This window comes from Cydia pomonella, chromosome 22 (assembly GCF_033807575.1).
Source record: "Cydia pomonella isolate Wapato2018A chromosome 22, ilCydPomo1, whole genome shotgun sequence".
In the NCBI taxonomy this organism is placed as follows: domain Eukaryota; kingdom Metazoa; phylum Arthropoda; class Insecta; order Lepidoptera; family Tortricidae; genus Cydia; species Cydia pomonella.
Window position 1 is genome coordinate 9,764,986 of NC_084724.1, and position 22,160 is coordinate 9,787,145.

Here is a 22,160-nt window from a genome sequence, read left to right on the forward strand (position 1 = left end):
CATCACTCTCTAATTAAGACAGAAAAAGTGGGTAGTTTCTGTCGCTGCGCTTTGGTGCTAAGCCTAAAGTTTTAGACAGAATAAATTAGGTATGCAGTTCTCTGTATCTTAAGAATTCCGTTGAAACTGTTTCAAGACCAAGTACTCGTAATAGTAGGGTATAATTCTACGATAAAAATGCAAACTGCAGTAGTACGACAACGTAGGTCACGATTACGCTGAGCAGCCGCAGCGGGAACGTTGCGTCGAGTTCGAACACGCCGAACGCCGACATCTTGCACAGCGACGCGCGGTTCAAACGCAACACGTTCTTGCAAGTCTTTCGTATGCCTGGAAAATGCAAGAAAACAGAAAACCTAGGTAATTTTCTAAGATGTTCACCTTCTTATATTTATGAATAAAATATGCAATTTAGTTCATTCCTGTAGAGTAAAGTAGATCTCGCTTTCGGGCTTAAAAAGACCATTTAAATATATCATAATTAAGCGCCGGCTAGATGGTCGCCGATATTACAAGCCTTTCAGACCACGCGACCTTGGTCTGGACGGACCGTGTAGTCAGTTGTTTCAAACAAAGTTTCCTTTTAGTTCATTATATAGACGCCCTTGGTCTGCAACGTGCACTAGTAACTTGGGTCTGGTTAGAGGTGAGAGTCAGAATGGCGGGTGTACCTAAATAAAATTTAATGAAAACCATACCATATTTTGTACCCAATTTGTACTATTTAGTACCTCCTTTAAAAAAAATTGTACCTCACGGTACTTAAAGTTATCACCAAAAAAACAGTACACCCGCCATCCTGACAGTCAGAATAGGTGTACTTTATTACGCTATATTCCCGTGGTTATTGATAATTTCTATAAAAGCCAAATTTTTGTATCTTTTTTTTACTTTCATATTCAATTATAATATGAGCCATTTTATTTGTGGTTTCCAAGTTTTACTCATTTATATTTTGCTTGCTATTACACTTTTGCAGGCGTTAGAATTTTTCAAGTTATCGATCTCATTTTTAAGAAAAAACGCTATGGTACAATTATTTTTATTACGCCAGGAATTAGTACCTTTAATGTTTCATTTGTTAAGATCAAATAACTCAGTAAACCATGTCTTAAAAAAGGCTAGGCGCCAATTCAAAGAAATCTTCCTAAGAAAAATCATTTTTAACCAAGGTCACGACGACCTCCAGACCAAGGACATGTCGTCTGAGGTTTGTCGGCGACCGTCTAGCACTAAGTTTACTACTTTGGACTGACCTGTAGGTATAGCATTACTTAAAATCTGAGCACAGCAACTTTCAGCAAGATTTATAGTTCTATAGAAATTTTCACAGGCAATGCTCAATGTTACCAATAACATAAAGTTCTTGAAATTCGAAATCACGATGAAGCTTCTTAAGAACGTTGTTTGAAACTGTAAAATGAAAACGAATCTTAGACTTACTTCGACTTACAATACAAACGTAAATAATTTACGCCCATGCGGATTATTTCAATCACTTACTAGGGTTTCTCCAGTACTCGTTTTCTCAAGCTCGATCATATATTGCAAATTCACTAAAATATACATAAAGGTTTCGAATCCAAAGACTGTAATCTAAAAAAATGATCATATTTTTGAGACTGTAAAATTAATTAACTAAGTACTTCATATTGGTTCACATCCTTATACTTGATAATATGAAAATAGCCTCTTTATATATTTTTTTTAATTTATAAATATTATGGAACATTCTTACAAAAATCGACCTAGCATCATAGTAAGCTCAATAAGGCTTGTGTGGTGGGTACTATATGACAATATATGTAATAAACAGATATCTATAGAAAACACCCACAACTCAGGATCAAATATTTGTGTTCATCACACAAATATAAATACAGTTATTTTGAAAAAAAAAAAAAACGTAACTCGGCAATTTTCATTCCAAATCGTCTAAAATTCATAGGTTACCATAACAATGCTGGGCAAAACCTACTTCAAACAAATAAACATAAAAATAACAACTTCGGTTTCTATGTCAATGAAAGCCGAATTTCAGCCCACAGTGTGGCGGGATGACCTGAATAGCTTCCTGAACAACTGGCTGGAGGAAACATCAAATCGGGAGTCGTGAGAATCAAGGGAGAGGCCTTTGCCCAGCAGTGGGAACCTCAAACAGGCTAGGAAAAACAACATTGGTATATTCTCTTATTTGTTCAATGACGAAATAAGGACTTACCGAAAACTGATATACTTTGTTGCTTATATGAAATGCTTTAATTATATCAGTATATGCGTTGAACATATCGCATCCCGAGACTGCAGAATGTAATAATACTTCTTCTTGAGGTGTGATATGTATGTTCTTATATTCTTCCATTTTATGAATCCAAGCGAATAACTCATCTTTGATAATTTCAACAGTTCGCGTAACGTGAACTACTTGCATATCAAATATCATCATAGGCACTATCAAATAAAAATGTACTAGTAAATCAAGAACACTATAGCTAAAACAAGCAAACAACCACTGAAATACGTAGATAATAATAACCAACAATACACTAAGCCAATTTTGGATCTTATGTTTGCAAAGAAATTGTTGTTTGTCTATTTTTATAAAGTCAAGGACATGCTGCATTTTGATAATACCTTCAACGACATTGCTTCTCTGTAATGAATTAACGACATGGGTAACAATTGAAGTTAAAGAAAAAAATATTACATCAAAGTAAGGTAAAACAACAACAACAAGATCAGTGCCCAAACTCTTATTAACTTCACTGTAGTATATAAAACGAAAGACGTGGCTCGACGTGAGAATAATACAACCGATTATGGACTTTATGTAAAAAGACACATGGTTGTCAGGAGTGATGAAATTGTTAATGATGCTGAACCTAGGCATTAAAAAGCAAGTCTGTACAAAGTTCAGAGGAAACAACATAGCTTGGAAATCTTGATCAAGTATATTGTTCATCAGGTACTCAGTTTGGAACCTCCTGTTTATTTCCATTTTGTTTTTCACAACTCGGTCACTCTTCATTTCAGTTGACAAATTCAGTTGTACGTATACCTAATCTCTTTAATGTTTTTATATTACTTATGAAAAAGTAGGACACGACAAATTGATACAAAGGCGTTAATAGCATTAAAAGAAAACGTACATATGTAGGTAGATATTATATATATATAAACCAAGTGGCCTTATCCGTCATTGATATTAACACCTTTTAAAAATTCATGCATTAGGCGTAATGAATATTGACCTTTAATAATAAGTAATGAAAGAAAATATATTACACTATATAGTTCAATAAAAATAGAATTTTATTGGGTCCTTCAAACAATTGTAAAAGATTTTATAATGAAACTGAAAATACGGTATTAGTTACAACATATTAAACTACTGGGTCTGTGAGCTGTAACCTCGTGATAATAAGCTTAAAAAATGTAAAAGTGAAAAATAGTTCGCTGAGAAATTATTACAGTAAAACTTATAATGGCATAAGCATCATATGCTACAACATAAACGAGTTTCTGCATAGGGATCGTTGCATTAACCGATAGAAAAGATTATTTACCTACCAATGTACCTATTGTACCTGTTGTGAGTCTTCTGTTCTTTAAATATGTATAATAAACTTTTTAGTTATAAGACAATTGACATGTAAACTGTATTGTATGTTTATATATAAAAATCTGAAATCGTCATATACGTTATTGGCGCTTAAGTTCTTAATGCCAATTTCCGCATCTTGAAAATTTTCCAAAAACTGGATCGTCATTTTTAATAAATAATTTAAGTAAATTATCACGGGAATCAGTTGAGAATTCCGACCTCTAGAAGAGGACATCCGGAAAGCAGATTGCCCGAGTTAAAATGGAGACCTTCGTTGACGCTTCGGTCAATAAAAAAAAAAACTATTCTCATTATTTAATTCTACGTTAAAGCCATAAAAAGTATTTTTACTTGCTGGTTTTGATAAAATGTGTACTGTGGCAAGGTACGAATTGGTACGGTACGGGCATTAAATTCCTTGACTTTCTACGACATTGGGAATTTATTTACGTTTTATGTAATTTAAACTACATGAATTCTAGATATAGGGTGCGGAATAAAAACAACTTTCTTGATTTATCTTTCACTTTTTTCAGTTAACGTATTTGCGCATACTTTCCAGAATTTTTGAGTAAGCTATGTATTTCAAAGGTGCAATTCTGTCTAAAATGTTGTTCTCAAAATAAAACATCCGTTTCTGATAGAGCAGAGTTCCTAAGTCGATAAGAAGGCAAACTGCAGCAGTACGACGGTATAGGGCACAAGGCCGCTGAGCAGCCGCAGCGGGAACGCTGCGTCGACATCGAACACGCCGAACGCCGACATCTTGTGCAGCGACGCGCGGTTCAGTCGCAACACGTTCTTGCAAGTCTTGCGCATGCCTGGAAAATGAACGCATAAAAAAGACTTGAGTATATTTATATATTCTGCGTTTTAATTAACTTCGGAAGTTTTTGGCTTACTCGTATTTACCAGTAAAAATCTGGATAAGTTTGCTCTTGTGGAATTTAACTATTTTTGAAATTAAAAAGGCTGGCGAAAACTTTCATATACACTTAGTATTTACCTGTAGGTACAGCACTGCTTAAAATCTGCGCACAGGAACTTTCAGCAAGTTTTATATTTCTATAGAAATTTTCACAGGCAATGCTTAAGGTTGCCAGCAATATAAAGTTCTTGACATTCCAAACTACAAAAAAACTTCTCACCAAAGTGGTTGGATACTGTAAAAGGAAAATAAATCTTAGAGTAACTTTAACATACAACACAAAGTCAAATTTACGCCTATGCGGATCTTGTCAAATACTTACAATGGTTTCAGATCTCGATTTCTCAATCTCGATCATATATTGCAAATTCATTAAAGTATGCATACACGTTTCAAACGCAAATAATGTGATCTGCAATATTTATTATATTTTTGATAATGTGTAATGATAATTGGTCTTTATCTACAAATATAAGGTAGATAGAGCCTTTTATAAGCTTTCTGTCTGGTACCTGGAACTTCATATAATACAGGATTATCATGAGGATACAGGTTACAGGATTATCAGTCTCCCGATGTGTATATTTTGACATTTAGGTTGACTTTTTTGCAAATATTTTAGAAAATTATATGTGATTCTACTTGATTAAATCCGGATCATTAGATTAAAATGAAGGAAATAATAACGTAGAGGCTTTATAGTGTACCTACTCCCAAAGCTTTAATAGCCCAAATAGTAAGAGATAATTTATAACGATAATAATCTACAAACAAAATTAATTTACTCTTGAGTGCTTCGATATTATTTATCATTGAAGTGTTTGCTGTATTAGAAAAAAATATTATGTACAACGTCATATAACTAAGTTTTAAAAGTATCAGGCCTGGAATTACAAAATTCGACTTTGTCTCATTTTGTAACTTATGTCGTTGAATTTTAAGAACTCTTATTATGTACCTGTTGCACAAAACACTCATTCCTAAACCGAATTAGTATATAAATACAAACAAATGCGTCAAAAATAGCCCTTTTCTGTATTGAAAATATATTTTCAGTTCCCACGTTCTTCTGTTACATTGTCTATTTTGCTATAATATGTAACGTTAAACGAATATGAGAATACTTATGTGTTCAATGGCATGAAGACTACGACTTACCGAAAACTGATACACTTTGTTGCTTAAACGAAATGCTCTAATTATATCAGTATATGCATTGAACATATCTGTTTCTGAGACTTCAAAATGTATTACTTCTTTGTCAGGTTTTATGTGTATTTCCTTAAATTCTTCTATTTTATAAATCCAAGCAAGTAACTCGTTTTTGATCATTACAACAGATCGAGCAACTTGAACAACTTGTATATCATAAATCATCAATGGTACTATCAAACAAAAATGTACTAGCAAATCAAGAATACCAAAATCAAGACAAGCCGAAAGCCAGTGAAAAACGTAGATACTAAGAACCAACGATATACTAAGCCAATTTTGGATCTTATGTTTGCAAAGAAATTCTTGTTTGTCAATTTTAATAAAGTCAAGAACATGCTGCAATTTGATAATAACTTCAACCGCATAGCTTCTCTGTAATAAATTAACTATATGGGTAACAATTGACATAATAGAAAAATATAGAAAATCAAAGTAAAGTATAACAACAACAACAACACTAGTGCTTAAACTGCTATTAATTTCACTGTAATGTATAAAACGAAAGACGTGGCTCAACGTGTGAATAATACAACCAATTAGGGACTTTATGTAAAAAGACGCATCGTTGTCAGGAGTGATGAAATTGTTAATGATGCTGAACCTAGGCATTAAAAAGTAAGACTGTACAAAGTTCAGAGGAAACAACATAGCTTGAAAATCTTGATCAAGTATATTGTTCATCAGGTACTCAGTTTGGATGATCCTGTTTATTTCCATTTTGTTCTTGACGACTTCCTCGCTTTTAATTTTAGTTATGTTTTGTGGAATAATCCTGTTATTCGTGTAATCTCTTTCAAACTTTGAATATTACTTAGGAAAAGCTGGGGTACGGTAAGGTGATGTTATGGCGATAATCATATTAGAAGGAAACATAAATTAAGTATATTGGACTCATAGAATCTTATCTGCCATCAAAAGTACGAGCACTTTTCAAGAATTAATGTATTAAAACTCCAATGAATATTGACTGTTCATGATAAATGATGAAAGAAGATTGAATGGAATATATAGTTTAATAAAGACATAATTTTATGACTTGATTATTTAGCCTATACTATATTAAAAGTTTTTTTTTTAAATATCGGGGTAAATATTGGTACATATAATTTAGTATATATACTCCCTTAGACTGGCGATCCACCCTTAGACTGGCGATCCTCCCTTAGACTGGCGTCGGGTTTGAGACTCGGGGTTTCGGTATGTACGTACGCCAAATATATGCTCTTGTGGGACGGACGTGGACCGACTGGAACACCGTGGGTTATCTAGTCAAAAAATTGCAGGTCGTTTTTCAAGACATGCGTCGTTTAATAACATAATTGCCACCATTAATGTGCCTACTCTTATTGAGCCTACTGGCATTATCAGTGATGATGGTAAAAGGGCTGATGGGGTGTCCTTGATTCCTTGGAGCCTGGGACGGATGTTAGTCTGGGATGCTACCTGCGTAGGCACCCGGAACCGTCTACCTCCAACAGACTAGTAGAGAGTACATTTTGTACTATTTGGCGTTGAAACTCTAGTTCCATGGGGTCCTAGTGCGCACAAGTTTTTTGCATAAGTCTTGAAGCATCTGATTGACATAACTGGTGACCGAAGAGCTGGCGGCTTCCTCGCACAACTGATACGTTGTGCGAGGAAGCCGCCATATATTGCGATAAAATGAAGAAATACCATAAATGAATCACCCCCGATTTATACGAAAACGACACCAAACACAGCTTTACTGATGTAGATATCGAGATAAAAATTAAGAGCCTCAAATAAACTTTCAAGAGAGGATGTCTTGAAAACTATTAGAGATATTGAAAATTTTTACTGAATCCAACTTGTAGAAAATTGTATCACCATTCGTTTTATTTAGTAATCATGTCGCTAAGACGCAGAGCTTTCGAGATAAAATTGAAAAAAAAAAAACAAACGATAAATAGGACCTTCAAATCCGTCTCCCCCCGGCTCAAGGGCTACGGCCGGGACTTTTGATATTTTTACCTCCTAAGTACCTAGTCCAAACAAAGTTACTGAGTAAAAATTTGTGTTCTAAGCATTTCCCTGTATACCTTCTTATTGTTTGGCCTAAGTATTAATATGTTTTAATAAAAAACACCGATTTATGGTCATAGTGCATTTTATAACTATAACAAACAGCCCCAATACGTCTATCTATTTACCTGTGTTTAAACTTAAAAATCATAGTGTTAGGCGTAATCTAGTCAATCAGTGCTTCTAAATAACATGTTGCAGGTAGTAATATGCTATGGAGTGTGATCTGTAACATTAATGAATTTGATACCCGGTCCATGTTGTTCATCCAAATGCGAATATAAGTGTTCTTACTTATTGCTCATTTTTTTTTGGTCTCTTTTTTTAAATTGTATCTTTGTTTTATATTAGATACATATTGTATCACATGTGCTTTTGTATCTAGTGTGTACTGTGTAATTATATATACAGTTTATATTTGAGAGTTCCTGTAATTGGCTCTGTATTAGTAATCTAAAAAGTTTAATGTATCTTTTATAGCTGTTGTAATTCCTTGTATAAATAAATAAATAAATCAAAAGATTAAGTCTAAAATGTTTTTTATTTATTTACCCAGAAAACAAACACTCATATAAACACTTTTAATATGCAATACAAAAGATGTACTGCAACAAGAGAAAAATCAAACAATACGAGTATTATCTAATGTATCAGATGGAAAATGAACTGCATACAACACAACAAGGTAGGTCTGGAATAGTTCTTGACTAAAAAACTGATATAAAACAGCGATCGAGGGCGTAAGGGGAGACGCGGACAACTGAAAACTTTGTTTTCAAAATAAAACAGCTGCATCTGATAGAACAGCGTTTCTATGACGACAAGAAAGCAAACTGCAGCAGCACGACGGTGTATGGCACGAGCGCGCTGAGCAGCCGCAGCGGGAACGTTGCGTCGATTTCGTACACGCCAAACGCTGACATCTTGCGCAGCGTTGCGCGGTTCAGTCGCAACACGTTTTTGCACGTTTTGCGCATGCCTAAAATGAGATTAGATACTTTTCAGATATTATGCATGTCTAGAAAGACTATCAGGCCAATTTGAACGTGCACTGATATCAAACCGATATTGGAATATTTGGAATCATATCAGTTAGCTGTCGATCGGGCGAACGTCTCTCTAAATTTGAGCGAGCATAGGTAAAATAGGTCGGAACGCCAATAAAAGTGATTTTCTTCATAAAATAAGTAATTTATATTGTACGCTAACACAAACAATTTCTTAAAAATAATCATAAGATGCCTTGAGAACCGGGAAAAACCGAGCATCCTAGTACCGGCCATGCCCAGAACCGTGAAATGAAATTTTTCCGGGGACCGATACTGCATGCCCTAGTCAAAAGTGACTGCAAAGGGTTCGTGTACACAGAGCAGCTGCTTCGCCAGTTTTCTTATTTTGAACTTGGCTTAACATGCTGTCGCGTGTCTAGATATGTATAATTAGATACACGTCTCATACTAACCTGTAGCTTGACTGTAACTCAATATTTGGGTACAAGAATCCTCAGCAATTTCCACAGATTTATAGAACTTTTCACAGGCTATACTTAGTACTGCCATTAACAAAAAATTCTTCATATTCCAAGTGACTGGTAACAATATCATCGTTGGAATTTTATGCTGAAAAATGAGAACGAAAACCAAATTATTGTCAAAACAAAGTTGAATAAATTCTGCAGATACTATATACATTAGGATGTAAACTTACGATACTTTCTTCCGGAATCGATTTGCCAAGTTCGAGGAACAATTCTAAAGTAATTAAAATACCGAAGAACGTGTAGAATCCATAGTAGGTTAACTGAAAAACACATGGTTCACAATGTTATATAATACATTTTACAATACAATACAATGCAAATCCCCTTTAATACACAACCTCAAAGTGTACAAAGAAAATACATGTTAAATACAGAAAGACGGAGATGAACAACATGCGGCCTTATTGCTAAAGAGCAATCTCTTTCAGGCAAAATCTTTTTAAAATGAAAACGAAACTCGTTTAATGAATGCAAATTTAACAAATTTTATTACAAATTTTAATTATACGACTTAACAAAAATGTATAAAGACAATGACTTCACCTTACCGAAAACTGATACACTTTATTGCATAAACGAAATGCTTTAATTGCATTAACGTATGCATCTAACATATTGCTTTCCGAGGCAGCGACATTTACAATTTCTTCGTTACTTCCAATATAATATACTGTCTTATATTCTTCCATTATATGATTCCAGGCAAGGAGCTCGTTTTTGATCATTAGAATAATACGAGTAACGGTAACTACGTGGATATCAAAAATCAACATCGGTACCATCAATATGAAATTCATGAAAAGCTCAAGAAACCCATAACCTTGGCAAGAAAATAGAGTGTGAAAAAGGTAGATACTAAAAACCATCAATACACTAAGCCAATTTCCATTCTTGTGTTTAGAAAAGAATTCCACTTTGTCAATTTTAATAAAATTAAGCACATGTTGCAATGTAATAATAAGCTCAACGATGTTATTTCTTTGTGATGAACTGACAATATGACTCATAATTGATATTAACGAAAAAAATACAAAGTTGAAATAAAAAACAAAAATGACAACTCCACTGCTAAAACTCTTCACAGCTTCAGTAAAATAATAGAAGTGAAAAAAGTGACCCAACACAAGAATACAAGAACCGATAAAAGATTTGATATAAGACGACGCACGGTTTTCGGGAGTGATAAAATTATTAATGACTCTAAAATGAGACATTAAGAAGAAAGACGGGACTACGCCTAAAGGAAACATCATGGCTTGGAACTCCTTATCTATTATGTTGTTAAGCAAGCACTCGGTTTGCAGTCTCCTATTTGTTTTCATTTTACTTTTGTCGTAATTATAATTACAGTGTTGCGTCTTGCTGTATAATCGTTTTTTAAAAATTCCTTATATGATTTTTGACATTGAGAAACCAAGAGACGTTATAATTTCTCTATGATAAAATAGATATTGAAGTGTTTATTGTACTGACAAAAATATGTCGATGAAATTGGAAGAGCCCAGGCCAATTTAAGTATCATCAGAATTCCCCCTAAACTATTTTTAATTGCTGAATGTATTTCGTCTGTAATATGATATCGCCTAAAGGATGTATCCTAGCAACATACAAACAAGCTTCAAAAATTATCAGTGAAATATAAAATATATCTGATAATATTTTATTCTATGTGTCGTATTTAGTCTGGGACCATTTTGAGACCCACAAATTTAGAGACAAGGAGTGAACTAACAGAGTCAGACCAAGATAAGTCTGCAACGATTTTGATGGCACACGCAGTGCAGTGCAAATTTTATTTTAAACGTCAAGAAATTATGACGTATAAATAACACTTCCACTACGTGTGCTATTAAATCGTTGCAGACTTGTCTTGGTCTGATTATTTCTCTGCGGAGACCGCAGCTCGGGCCACTCTGTCAATACGCTTATATCAACAACGAAAATGTTTCTTCTTCAACCTAGCGCTTTCCCGGCCTAGCGCCAGGGTCCGCTTTCCTACTTAATCTTCTCCACTTTGCGCGGTCTTCGGCATCCTCAGATGTGAGATTGTTCTCTTCCATGTCCGCTCTCACGACCTCCAGCCAGCGCGTCTTAGGCCTACCGCGGCCGCGTGATCTAGGGCCTTGGACAGTGAGGTTGAGGCATCTATTTCCGACGTAGTCTACTAGTCTGCGGCTTATATGGCCATACCATCAGAGGCGACTTTCCTGCAGCTTATCCGCTACGTCACGAATTCCGAGGCTACCACGGATGTGTTCGTTACGTATGCGATCTAAACGAAAATGTTTATTTGCATTAATATCTACACCACTACCTGTTTCCACCTGTAATATACCGAATTTCTGTGACCAAGAGACAGTAAAAGTGCTAAGTTTTTACAAGATTCAAGTCGAATGGTTCTGTTTTTAAGTCGTATTTGTTAATTTACTATAGTATTTTATTCCTATTTAAGCTTGAGATTTCGTACTTTTTAGTTAAGTTTACTGCTATTTCGTTTATTTCAATGCAGGCAACGACCTAATCGCAGTGCCTATCTCCTCGCGCACCTTCAACACTAACGGGATGAATGCAGGTTACACGGTATTGATAGGTCGCTTACACAAAAACAAACGACTCTCTCTAGTCTCACACCCACAGTACAGTAACAGCAGCGGCAACAAGCCCCCCTAATCAACAGTAATAGTCTAGTCTAGACGACGTCAAGCCACTCAAACAATCCACGCGCGTTTTGCGTCACATCGCTAAGGGAGCTCGCAATCTAGAAATGGTTCGTTGCTATCATTTGCCTATACCACGTTATAGGTAGGTAACAATCTGACAACCATAGTTAAGAGGAACATAGAATCTCTTGGGGTAATCGAATGTCTCGAGACCGCTTTCGGTTTTAGGAACAATTGATTCTAAAGATTGAGAGGGCGATTCGGGTTCTCATGTCGGACGACAGCGTGGTGCCTTCTAACTCTAAAACTCACGCCAGCTTGTTACTGAAACGCCCAGCCCTTTGCCGGCCGCTACATTCCCAGCCGAACTCGACGGGTCTTGACCCGCCCCGGTTTCATTTCTAGCTCTGTCGGCGACCACGGACCACGTTCACTAGAATGCTTAAAAAACTGTGCAACATTCTTAGCAGTTTGCCCATACAATTACGGAGCATCCTTATGCAAGAATAAAAATTGTTTACAGGTTTTTAACAATTTAGTCGCGATATTGATAAATTATATCAGACCTCCTCGTTGCGTCTTAAGAGACATGATAAATAAGTCAGGAACAGCACCGGTATCCGGTAAGATTCGTGATAAATTCAACGGAAAAACAATAACCAAAACGATAAAATGCCTCCGAATGTGCTACCTAGGACATCTTTAGACGCCCAAAACCTCACCTCTTAGAAGCGGCATATAGCTGCAGAGCCAGTAAACTAAAGTAAGTAGACCTATCTACACGTGGAAAAACTCACTGATGCAGGACATGGAGTATTACACCAGGAATCCCTCTGAATGGCTCGATACTGCAGACGACAAAGTCTAATTCATCAAAGCAGCAAGAGAAATATATCAACTGGAAGAAACTGATAGCGAATCAGAAGAAGAAGTGCTAGCACCTCGAATCGACAAGCAATCGGCATCTGAAGATACAAGATATTACGAAGGCCGAAACGGAAATGACTAGTAACATATCACCAATGCTCTCCCTCGACGAGATAACCTACCTCACCTACTTTCTAATATTGGCTTTAGGTTTCATAGCCGGCTGATTATAACTACCTCTCCCCCATCCTAAACGTATCACTCCTCACAAAATTTTGGTCCCCTGGTACGCAAGCCGGCTGGTTTGGAGCAGGCATGTTCCTGGCTGAGTGTGGCGCATTCTTGTCTTGTCAATTATATCAGACCTCGTTGCGGGATTAAGAACTGGAGCTCTTTTCGAACTGAATGTATAAATACCTATATAATACAACATATATGAAATTAAACAACTTTCTGTAACAATTTTTTCTTTGCATTTAATTTTGATCTCAATTATCTTAAAGCGTTTATTTTTTTAAATAAATAAACTTATGAAGCGAAAATATAAAGATACACTTAATTTGATAATTTACACTAAGTAGTAATTAAATATTAATATTCAAAAGTTTAATTTTGTCCAAAATGTTCTCAAAACAAAACGTCATAGGACAGCGTTTCTAGGATTACAAGAATGCAAACTGCAGCAGCACGACGGTGTATGGCACGAGCGCGCTGAGCAGCCGCAGCGGGAACGCTGCGTCGATTTCGAACACGCCAAACGCTGATAACTTGCGCAGCGTCGAGCGGTTCAGTCGCAACACGTTCTTGCACGTCTTGCGCATGCCTGAAATGAGATTTGATACTTTCCGTACTATAGACGTCTAGAAACGCCAGCAGGCGTATTCTGATTTTAATGACATGTTAACAATTAGCTTATTATTTTAAAATTAAATTGCTTCAAGTCAAAAGTCAAACGTGTACGGTTAGTTGAAAACAAAACAGTTTACGATGATTTTATTAGCTCTTGTAAAGCGACAGCTGGACCTTGCTGGTATTAATTTGTTATTTTTTATTAATTCAACAAAAAAAAGATATCGTTTAGTTTGCTCAAAAATAAAATTGAGCATTTTTAGAAGCAAGTTTCATATTTTTAGCTTTAGCGCAAAAATTGTGACATATTTTAATTTGTACAATAATTTTCTATAATACTAATTTATTTACTTTTTTTATAGTGCGTTTTAGACCTATGTTCGTGTTGTTGAGTGTTTTTTATTATTATTGGGACTAGTTAAAAGAACAACACTAATAGACAGATTAAAAGGAATATATCTAATTACGTAATTAAATACTACTACTAATTATAAATGAACGTGTCACATACTAACCTGTAGCTTGACTGTAACTCAAAATTTGGGTACAAGAACCGTCAGCAATTTCCACGGATCTATAGAACTTATCGCAGGCTATACTTAGTACTACCATTAACAGAAAACTCTTCATATTCCAAGCGACGGCTAAAAATATCATCGCTGGAGTTTTGTACTGAAAAATGAGGACACATTCCAAATTATTGTCAACACGAACCACGAGAAATAAATACCATCTTTTCACGTTTGAAATATCAGCAACTATTTAAAATATCCGGTGATGGATGAGACGCTACCACTACAGTTCACTCGCTCGCAGCCTCCATCATCAGCTCTCAGATTAGTGGCTGCAGTGTATATTCTTTTCAAATTATACAATTATAGCAAAAGTAACCAACTAAACCTCAAAAAACTACACCGTATATATCATGACGTCATAAACTTACCATATTTTCTTCGGTAACCGATTTTCCTAGCTCAAGTAACAATTCCAATGTAATTAAAATACCAAAGAACGTGTAGAATCCATAGTAGGTTAACTGAAAAACAAACGGGTCACAATGTTACCTGGTAATTACAATGCAATACAATACAAATCCTCATAATTGCACAACCTCTACATAAATTTATAAAGGAACATGCATAATAACTAAAGACTTAAGTAAACAACATGCGGCCGTATCGGTTAAGATTAATCTCTTCTAGACAACCTATAGGTGTTGCAGAAATGATAATGCTAATGTACACTAATTTTATTACTTTTTTTAATTATATAACTTAAGAAAAAAAATATGACAAAGACTTTCACCTTACCGAAAACTGATACACTTTATTGCATAAACGAAATGCTTTTATTGCATTAACGTATGCATCAGTCATATCGCTTTCCGAGGCAGCGACATTTAAAATTTCTTCCCCGGTTGCAATAAATACTTTTTTATATTCTTCCATTATATGATTCCAGGCAAGTAACTCGTTTTTTATAATTACGATAACACGAGAGACGGTAACTACGTGGATGTCAAAAATCAAAATTGGTAAAGTCAATGAGAATTTCATCAAAAGCTCTAGAAACCCATAATCTTGACTAGAAAACAGAGTAAGTAAAAGGTAAATACTAAAAACCATCAATACACTAAGCCAATTCCCATTCTTGTGTTTAGAAAAGAAATCTACTTTATCAATTTTAATAGAATTGAGCACATGTTGCAATGTAATAATAAGCTCAACAATGTTAGCTCTCTGTGATGAACTTATAGTATGGCTCAATATTGATATTAAAGAAAAAAATACAAAATCGAAATGGAAAACAAAAATGGCAACTCCACTGCTAAAACTTTTCAAAGATTCAGTCAAATAATATAAGCGAAAGAAGTGAACCAACAAAAGAATACAAGAACCGATAAAAGATTTAATACAAGACATCACACGATTTTCGGGAGTGATGAAATTATTGATGACTCTAAAATGAGACATTAAGAAGAAAGACGGGACTACGCCTAAAGGAAACATCATGTCTTGGAACTCCTTATCTAATATGTTATTAAGCAAGCACTCGGTTTGGATATTTGTTTTCATTTTACTTTTTTTCTAATTATTACTGTGCATTTAGTTACGTCTTGTTGCGATGTCGTATGTTTTTTAATTCTTTGTTGTTTGTTAATGAAAACTTAAGCGACGTTATCATTTCTCTGCGATAAAATTGTTATTGGTATGTTTATTATATTGAAAAGAAATATGTCGATGAAATTGATAGATGGCACACGCCACTTAACATATCATCCATATTCCATCTAAACTATTTTTAATTGCTAAATGTATTACGCCTAATAAAAATTCAAGGTACTAATAAAAATAATGAAGTTTCAAGAACAATTTAGAAATTAGAATATCGTCAGTATTAAGGAATAATTATGTTCGATTAGATTCATCATGTTGCTATTAAATGTAAAAATTAAAGGTTGACGCCTGATAAGATACTTGATTACATTACAGGTAAATTTTCTTTGCCGAATATTAAACCAGTAGATTAGCACTGTTCCTTGGTTTAACATCGGACACAAAAATATATAATGGAATCCACATATAACAACAGTCTTAGCAGACAAATTAATTTGAGCCGCTTACGGCGCGAGACTAATATTGAGACAGCTCGCCTAGTTATTAGAGTTATTTTCATAATAAAAAAAAATCATTATAGGACATTATTACACAAATTGACTAAGTCCCACAGTAAGCTCAATAAGGCTTGTGTTGAGGACACTTAGACAACGATATATATGATATATAAATATTTATAAATACTTAAATACATAGAAAACACCGGATCCCTTTCTTTCGCATAATTATTGATAGTCATATTATCAATAGTCATAACTCTGAACCCGTTAACTTTTCAGGAATTTCCTTAGGTTAACCTATGTATAGGTTAGGTTAGGTTAGGTTAGGTTTGTTTTATGGCCCCCCCGCGGGTTGCCCACCTTGTCGTGGTGGAGGGGCTTAGTAGCCGTGGCTTGGTCACCCACGGTGAAGCGAAGAGGCAACCAGGGCCGGCCTGTTTGAGGTGCGGGCTGGCCCGAGGAGGACGCTCCAAGTGGGCTTGGAGAGCCCGCTTGTGACGCGTTGGAGGTGGACCGTCGAGGAAGAGGAGTGTCGGTATTGCGGTGAGCCGTTCTCCCTATCCTCGACGGCCGAGGTGGGATCGCAGGGGAAGAGGCGTGATGGTATCACGATGCGCCACTCTCCCTATCCCCTGCGACCTTGGCGGGGCCGTTCCGCAGTAACGGCGTTGGTGGGGCTGCAGAGGAAGAGGAGTGTCGGTATTACGGTGTGCCGTTCTCCCTGTCCTCTGCAGCCGAGTTGTGGTTTGCGGCAGAACCATGGACCTCATCTGCCGCCGGGCGCTGGGAGTTTTCTGGCGCCCGTGGCCTCCTTGTGGCGGGCTCGGGGGGGTCCGCTACACTGCAGGACGGAGGCCGAGGAGGAAGGCGCGTCGAACCATCTGGCGCGCCTAGCGTGAAGGGCCTTCGGGCATCCGCGAAGGAGCCGCTCGCGGGCGGCTGCCGCCGGTGGGGTCGCGGATGAGTACGCAAGTGTTCCCGTAACCCCACCAATAAGGCGGCGAGGTGGCATATGGGGGGTTTTTAGTGGGTATGCCGTCGGCCTCATTAGCCTAGACGGGAGTCCCACATAACCACTCGGGTCACCCCCCGCACCCGGGTGGTATGCGTAATGCATTTTCCCCCCTAGAAAAAAAAAAAAAAAAAAAAAAAAGATTTGTTTTATGGCAATCCTGAAAAGTTACGCGTTTCTGAGAAAAACCAAATTATTGCTAACGCAAATGCGGACAAACAAAGACCCAGAAAACACCCATGACTCAGGAACAAATATCCATGCTCATCACACGAATAAATGCCCTTACCAGGGACCCGGGAACATCAGCTTCGTAGGCAGGGTAACTACCCATTAAGCTAAACTGGTTGTCAAATAATGTAATGTCATATGGTATTCTGGTTTGTGTGGTATATTATATACTATGTTTTACAAAAGAGAGCCATTCTTTCGATATATCGATTAAAGGCACGTGAGTCATTAAGAGAACTATTTAATCAAATTAATATTTTAGCTGTGGCTTCGAAAAACATCTTTAAGTGTATTATTTATGCCATTAATAAATCTGCCGGTTAGTATAACACTCGACAAGAAAACATGTATTTAACATGTACATTAAACATGTATTAAAGGATTCAAATAAATATGAAATATACTATCATAAAATCCTTTTACAATATGATACAGTTAAAACGATAAAAAACTTACATTTTCTAGTACCTTTCTGAAACAATAAGCAATCCTTTAAACTGTGTGTATTTTTGATATAACCGCAAACTTAAGCTAGACGTAGATTTTAGTGCTATAAAATAATATTGAAATATTTTTTTTAGTGTGATAACTACCAGAGCATAACTTTTTTTTTGAGCGGCAATGCATTTCGTACATTTCGTATGTAACAGTTGTGTCGTCGCGGCATCAAATGGGAATTAAAACACTTCAAAGTTTATTCAGTTAAATGAAACTATGACAATAATTAATCTATGGCTTAATTTGAACGCATATTAAACCTCTAACAATAACATTTTAATTTAGACCTATAATTAGAAATATACTATAGGTAACGGCGCAATTATAATGAATGAACGATACAAACATAAAGTTAACCCAAGGAAACCCAGCAATCCAAACTTAACCCTGCGTTATATAAGGAATTTTTGAAATTCTAAAGTCAAATAAACCAGCATTTCTAGTAGTTTCTAGGTCGACAAGAAGGCGAACTGCAGTAACACGACGCTGTAAGTCACGAGTCCGCTGAGCAGCCGCAGCGGGAACGTTGCGTCGAGTTCGAACACGCCGAACGCCGACATCTTGCACAGCGACGCGCGGTTCAGCCGCAACACGTTCTTGCAAGTCTTGCGCATATCTGAATTAAAAGATTATTATTAGTTGTGTTTAAAATTATTAGGTAAACATAAGTAATTTATACCAGAAAGATTGACGCGTCCGTGCAGTTGAAGCACCTATACATATTTGGAAATCCTTATGAACAGTAAATTTAGCAGTTTAAAGGACTGCTTATTATAAGAGAAGAAAATTTAAGTTTTTTAACGTTTTAACTGTTTATTTATCATTTTGTGAAATTATTTTTAATAACAAACCGATAATATATTTCATAATTATGTTAAACCTTTGGTATTACGACTAGATACATGTTGTCTTGTAGGGTCTCATACTAACCGGCAGATTTACTGTATCTCAAAAGTTGGGCGCAAGAACTTTCAGCTATTTCCGTAGATCTATAAAAGTTTTCACAGGCGATGCTTAATACCACCATTAGCAAAAAACCCTTCATATTCCAAACAACGGACAGAATACCCATCATCAAATGTTGATACTGAAACATTTAAATAGATTGAATTGAAATCCAACAAAAAAAAAACATAAAAAAGTTAGACTAATAGACTATTATATGGCGTGACGTGACATACGCGTTTGCGTTATTTCTCATTTTGTTTGGGATTTTAAGTTTCCAAAACGTTCCGCTTGGCGCGCTGTTTCTTCATATAAAATGAGACGCAAATACGCACGTCACGCTATCGAATAAATTTACACTAGGGGCTCGGAACATAATTTTTTGTAAACTTACGAAACTTAGATCGGGGCTCATTTTTCCAAGTTCGATTACAAGTTCCAACCCAACGAGAATGTGTATGAACGTTTGGAATCCATAATAGGTAAACTGAAAAGAAATTGACACTATAAAATGGTACCAAAAATTATTTATTCAGAAGAAATTTTAGGCATCTATTATTTCACAAAATGCCATCGTGAATACTTCACCTTACCGAAAATTGGTACACTTTATTGCATAAACTAAATGCTTTTATCACATTCACGTATACATCGAACATTTCGCTTTCCGAGACAGTGACATTAATAATATCTTCTTGAGGTGTGATGTATATATTTTTATATTCTTCCATTATATGATTCCAGGCGAGTAGCTCGTTTTTTATCATAACAACAGTACGAGTAACAGTAACTACATGCATATCATAAATTAACATTGGTACTGCCAATGTGAAATTTACCAATAGATCAAGAAATCTAAAATGTTGACTAGCAAAAAGGCAATGAAAAACGTAGACACTAAAAACCATCAAGATGCTGTACCAATTGTGGTTCTTGTGCTTGGAAAAGAATTTTATTTTGTCAATTTTAATAGAATTGAGCACATGTTGCAATGTAATAATAAGCTCAACAACATTAGTTCTCTGATATGAACTGACAATGTGGGTGATAATTGATATTATAGAGAAAAATATTAAATCAAAATAGAAAAGAAAAATAACAACATCACTGGTAGAACGTTTAAAAGCCTCAGTATAATAGAAAAAACGAAAGAAGTGACTTAACACCATAATAATAGAACCGATAAATGATTTGATACAGGACGACAAACGGGTTTCGGGAGTGATGAAATTATTAATGACACTAAACTGGGACATTAAGAAGAAAGACGGGACAAAGCCTAACGGAAACAGCATGGATTGGAACTCGTTATCAATAATGTTATTCAGTAAGTATTCGGTTTGGAGTTTCCTATTCATTTTCATTCTACTTTTGACGTTATCACTTATCATGTCAGTAGCGTCTTGTTATAAAATCTTATTTTTTAAATTTCTTAATTGGTTTTTGTCGATGAGAAACGAAGAGACGTTATCATCACTCGGCGTCCTCGGCGATAAAATTGACAATGAAGTGTTGATCATATTGACAAAGAAAATATGCCGAAGAAATTGAAAGACCCCACGCCACTTAACATATGGAATTTCCACCTAAGCTCTTTTTAATTCCTAAATGTGTTATGCTTGATACAAATTCAAGGTAATCATTATGAAAATAAATTGAATTACAATTTGGAAATTAGACAAGGGTGAGTCTCATTACCGCCCTCATTTAGGGGTGCACTATACTTGTTTTAATTACTTTTCATATAATTTATAGTTTGATATAAGTATCGTCATTTTAATAACGTAATACAGCACACTACTACATTACCTAATTAACAGCATACATAATGCTGGATATAATGGTTATAGAATATATTTAAACTTCGTCTAATATACACTGCTTTAGATATTGGAGTGCTCGTCACTGTCCAAGTACATGTCATCTTTAATCTTAAGTCATTAGTATGAAGGGTGGAGGTAGGGAGAACAATTTATTAGTGGAGAACTGTAAATAATAGTTTGAAATCTCTCCGATGGCGCTAGGGTAGCACAAGGACATGACATGAACTTAGACGTTACTGACGGAGTGAAGTGCGCTGTCAGTGATTTGAACATTTTTATCAAAGTCAAAAATTTGTTCGCGATGCATTGTGGCGGTACCTATTTAAGGTTTTCTTATGGACACTTTTCATATACATAGATTGTTCTCCTTACCTCTGATCTCTGATTTATCTGGCAACGGACAACTACGAAATTCCTTTAAGTATAGCCCGACATGTTCTTGTTTTTAATTGATGTTTTGCTCGACCTTGTAGCCACATTTTCTAAATTAAAGAGTGGTCGTTAATGGTAATTAGTATTATCGAACGAGCGAGCGAAGCGAAGCGAAGTTGTTAAATTCGATTTGGAACATACCGCTGGGTAGGGATACATCTCGGAATTTCGAAGCTTTTTAATATTTGTTATTTTGTTACGCGGCGATTTTAGTACATTAGTTATAATTTAATTCAAATTAAGTAAAAGCGTAGTTGAGGGCATTACAATGTTTAAGTTCTATAAATCAATTGAAAATGAGGGTTAAGACGAAAGGGTTAATACCTTAGTTAATATTATGCTACGTTTGTCACAGTCGTGTTGCCTCCCTGTCACACTTATGTACGAATTTACAAGTGCAACTGAGAGGCAACACGTCGAACGTGGTTCGCGGTAGGCCCTCTGCAATCTAACGTGTACTTACCAACTGGAAGTAGAACAAGTCCAGTTGGAAATCGTAAAGTGGGGTATTAAGCGTTTCGTGAAAAACCAGCTGAAACTTTTTAACAAAAAATAAAACCGACTTCAAATATTACCAAAAGCGCCATACATGTACCTATAACATTTGAAGAGTTCCCTCGATTTCTTCAAGATCCCATCATCAGACCCCGACTTGGTGCCAACGGGACCATCTCGGGGTTATACCCGTTCGATTAAATAAAATAAAAAATGGGTTCACGATTCTCGGATATCGAGTAACATACATACAATTTTTTTTTTAAAAAAACTCCCATTTGTTTACGTAGGTATAATAGAGAATTAGCTCTTTTTATAAAACTGCTACTCATATTCTCCAAAATATCAAAAATGCACAACGTTAATATTCAAATTTTCACTTTTGTCGGCACTTCCGGAGT

General features: G+C 35.7%; 3 protein-coding genes across 3 annotated transcripts; all 3 read right to left on the reverse strand.

Annotated features, from left to right (window-relative positions):
* Nucleotides 1–165: 165 nt before the first annotated feature.
* Nucleotides 166–4,253, reverse strand: LOC133530421 (uncharacterized). Its single transcript, XM_061868331.1, has 3 exons — nt 2,139–4,253; nt 1,257–1,315; nt 166–381 (listed from the first exon to the last, which is right to left on the reverse strand). The coding sequence occupies exons 1-3, from the start codon at nt 3,026–3,028 to the stop codon at nt 167–169; spliced, it is 1,164 nt and encodes a 387-aa protein (XP_061724315.1). The 5' UTR covers nt 3,029–4,253; the 3' UTR covers nt 166.
* A 5,008-nt stretch (nt 4,254–9,261) lies between these two features.
* On the reverse strand, nt 9,262–13,544 carry LOC133530067 (uncharacterized). Its single transcript, XM_061867885.1, has one exon. The coding sequence runs from the start codon at nt 10,650–10,652 to the stop codon at nt 9,870–9,872; it is 783 nt and encodes a 260-aa protein (XP_061723869.1). The 5' UTR covers nt 10,653–13,544; the 3' UTR covers nt 9,262–9,869.
* Nucleotides 13,545–18,403: 4,859 nt separating this feature from the next.
* On the reverse strand, nt 18,404–20,706 carry LOC133530422 (uncharacterized). The gene is made up of 3 exons (XM_061868332.1): nt 19,603–20,706; nt 18,995–19,151; nt 18,404–18,680 (listed from the first exon to the last, which is right to left on the reverse strand). The coding sequence occupies exons 1-3, from the start codon at nt 20,398–20,400 to the stop codon at nt 18,514–18,516; spliced, it is 1,122 nt and encodes a 373-aa protein (XP_061724316.1). The 5' UTR covers nt 20,401–20,706; the 3' UTR covers nt 18,404–18,513.
* Between the last annotated feature and the right edge of the window lie 1,454 nt (nt 20,707–22,160).

Coding starts and splice junctions, on each gene's coding strand:
- LOC133530421 (XM_061868331.1), bottom strand. CDS start 3,028: ATGAAGAGTGACCGAGTTGTGAAAAACAAAATGGAAATAAACAGGAGG. Junction 1,316..2,138: donor TTTGAGGTTCCCACTGCTGG/GCAAAGGCCTCT, acceptor AAATTTCTATAG/AACTATAAATCTTGCTGAAA. Junction 382..1,256: donor AAGTAATGCTATACCTACAG/GTCAGTCCAAAG, acceptor AAATATAAGAAG/GTGAACATCTTAGAAAATTA.
- LOC133530067 (XM_061867885.1), bottom strand. CDS start 10,652: ATGAAAACAAATAGGAGACTGCAAACCGAGTGCTTGCTTAACAACATA.
- LOC133530422 (XM_061868332.1), bottom strand. CDS start 20,400: ATGATAAGTGATAACGTCAAAAGTAGAATGAAAATGAATAGGAAACTC. Junction 19,152..19,602: donor ATAAAGTGTACCAATTTTCG/GTAAGGTGAAGT, acceptor TAAATGTTTCAG/TATCAACATTTGATGATGGG. Junction 18,681..18,994: donor GAGATACAGTAAATCTGCCG/GTTAGTATGAGA, acceptor CTTTTAATTCAG/ATATGCGCAAGACTTGCAAG.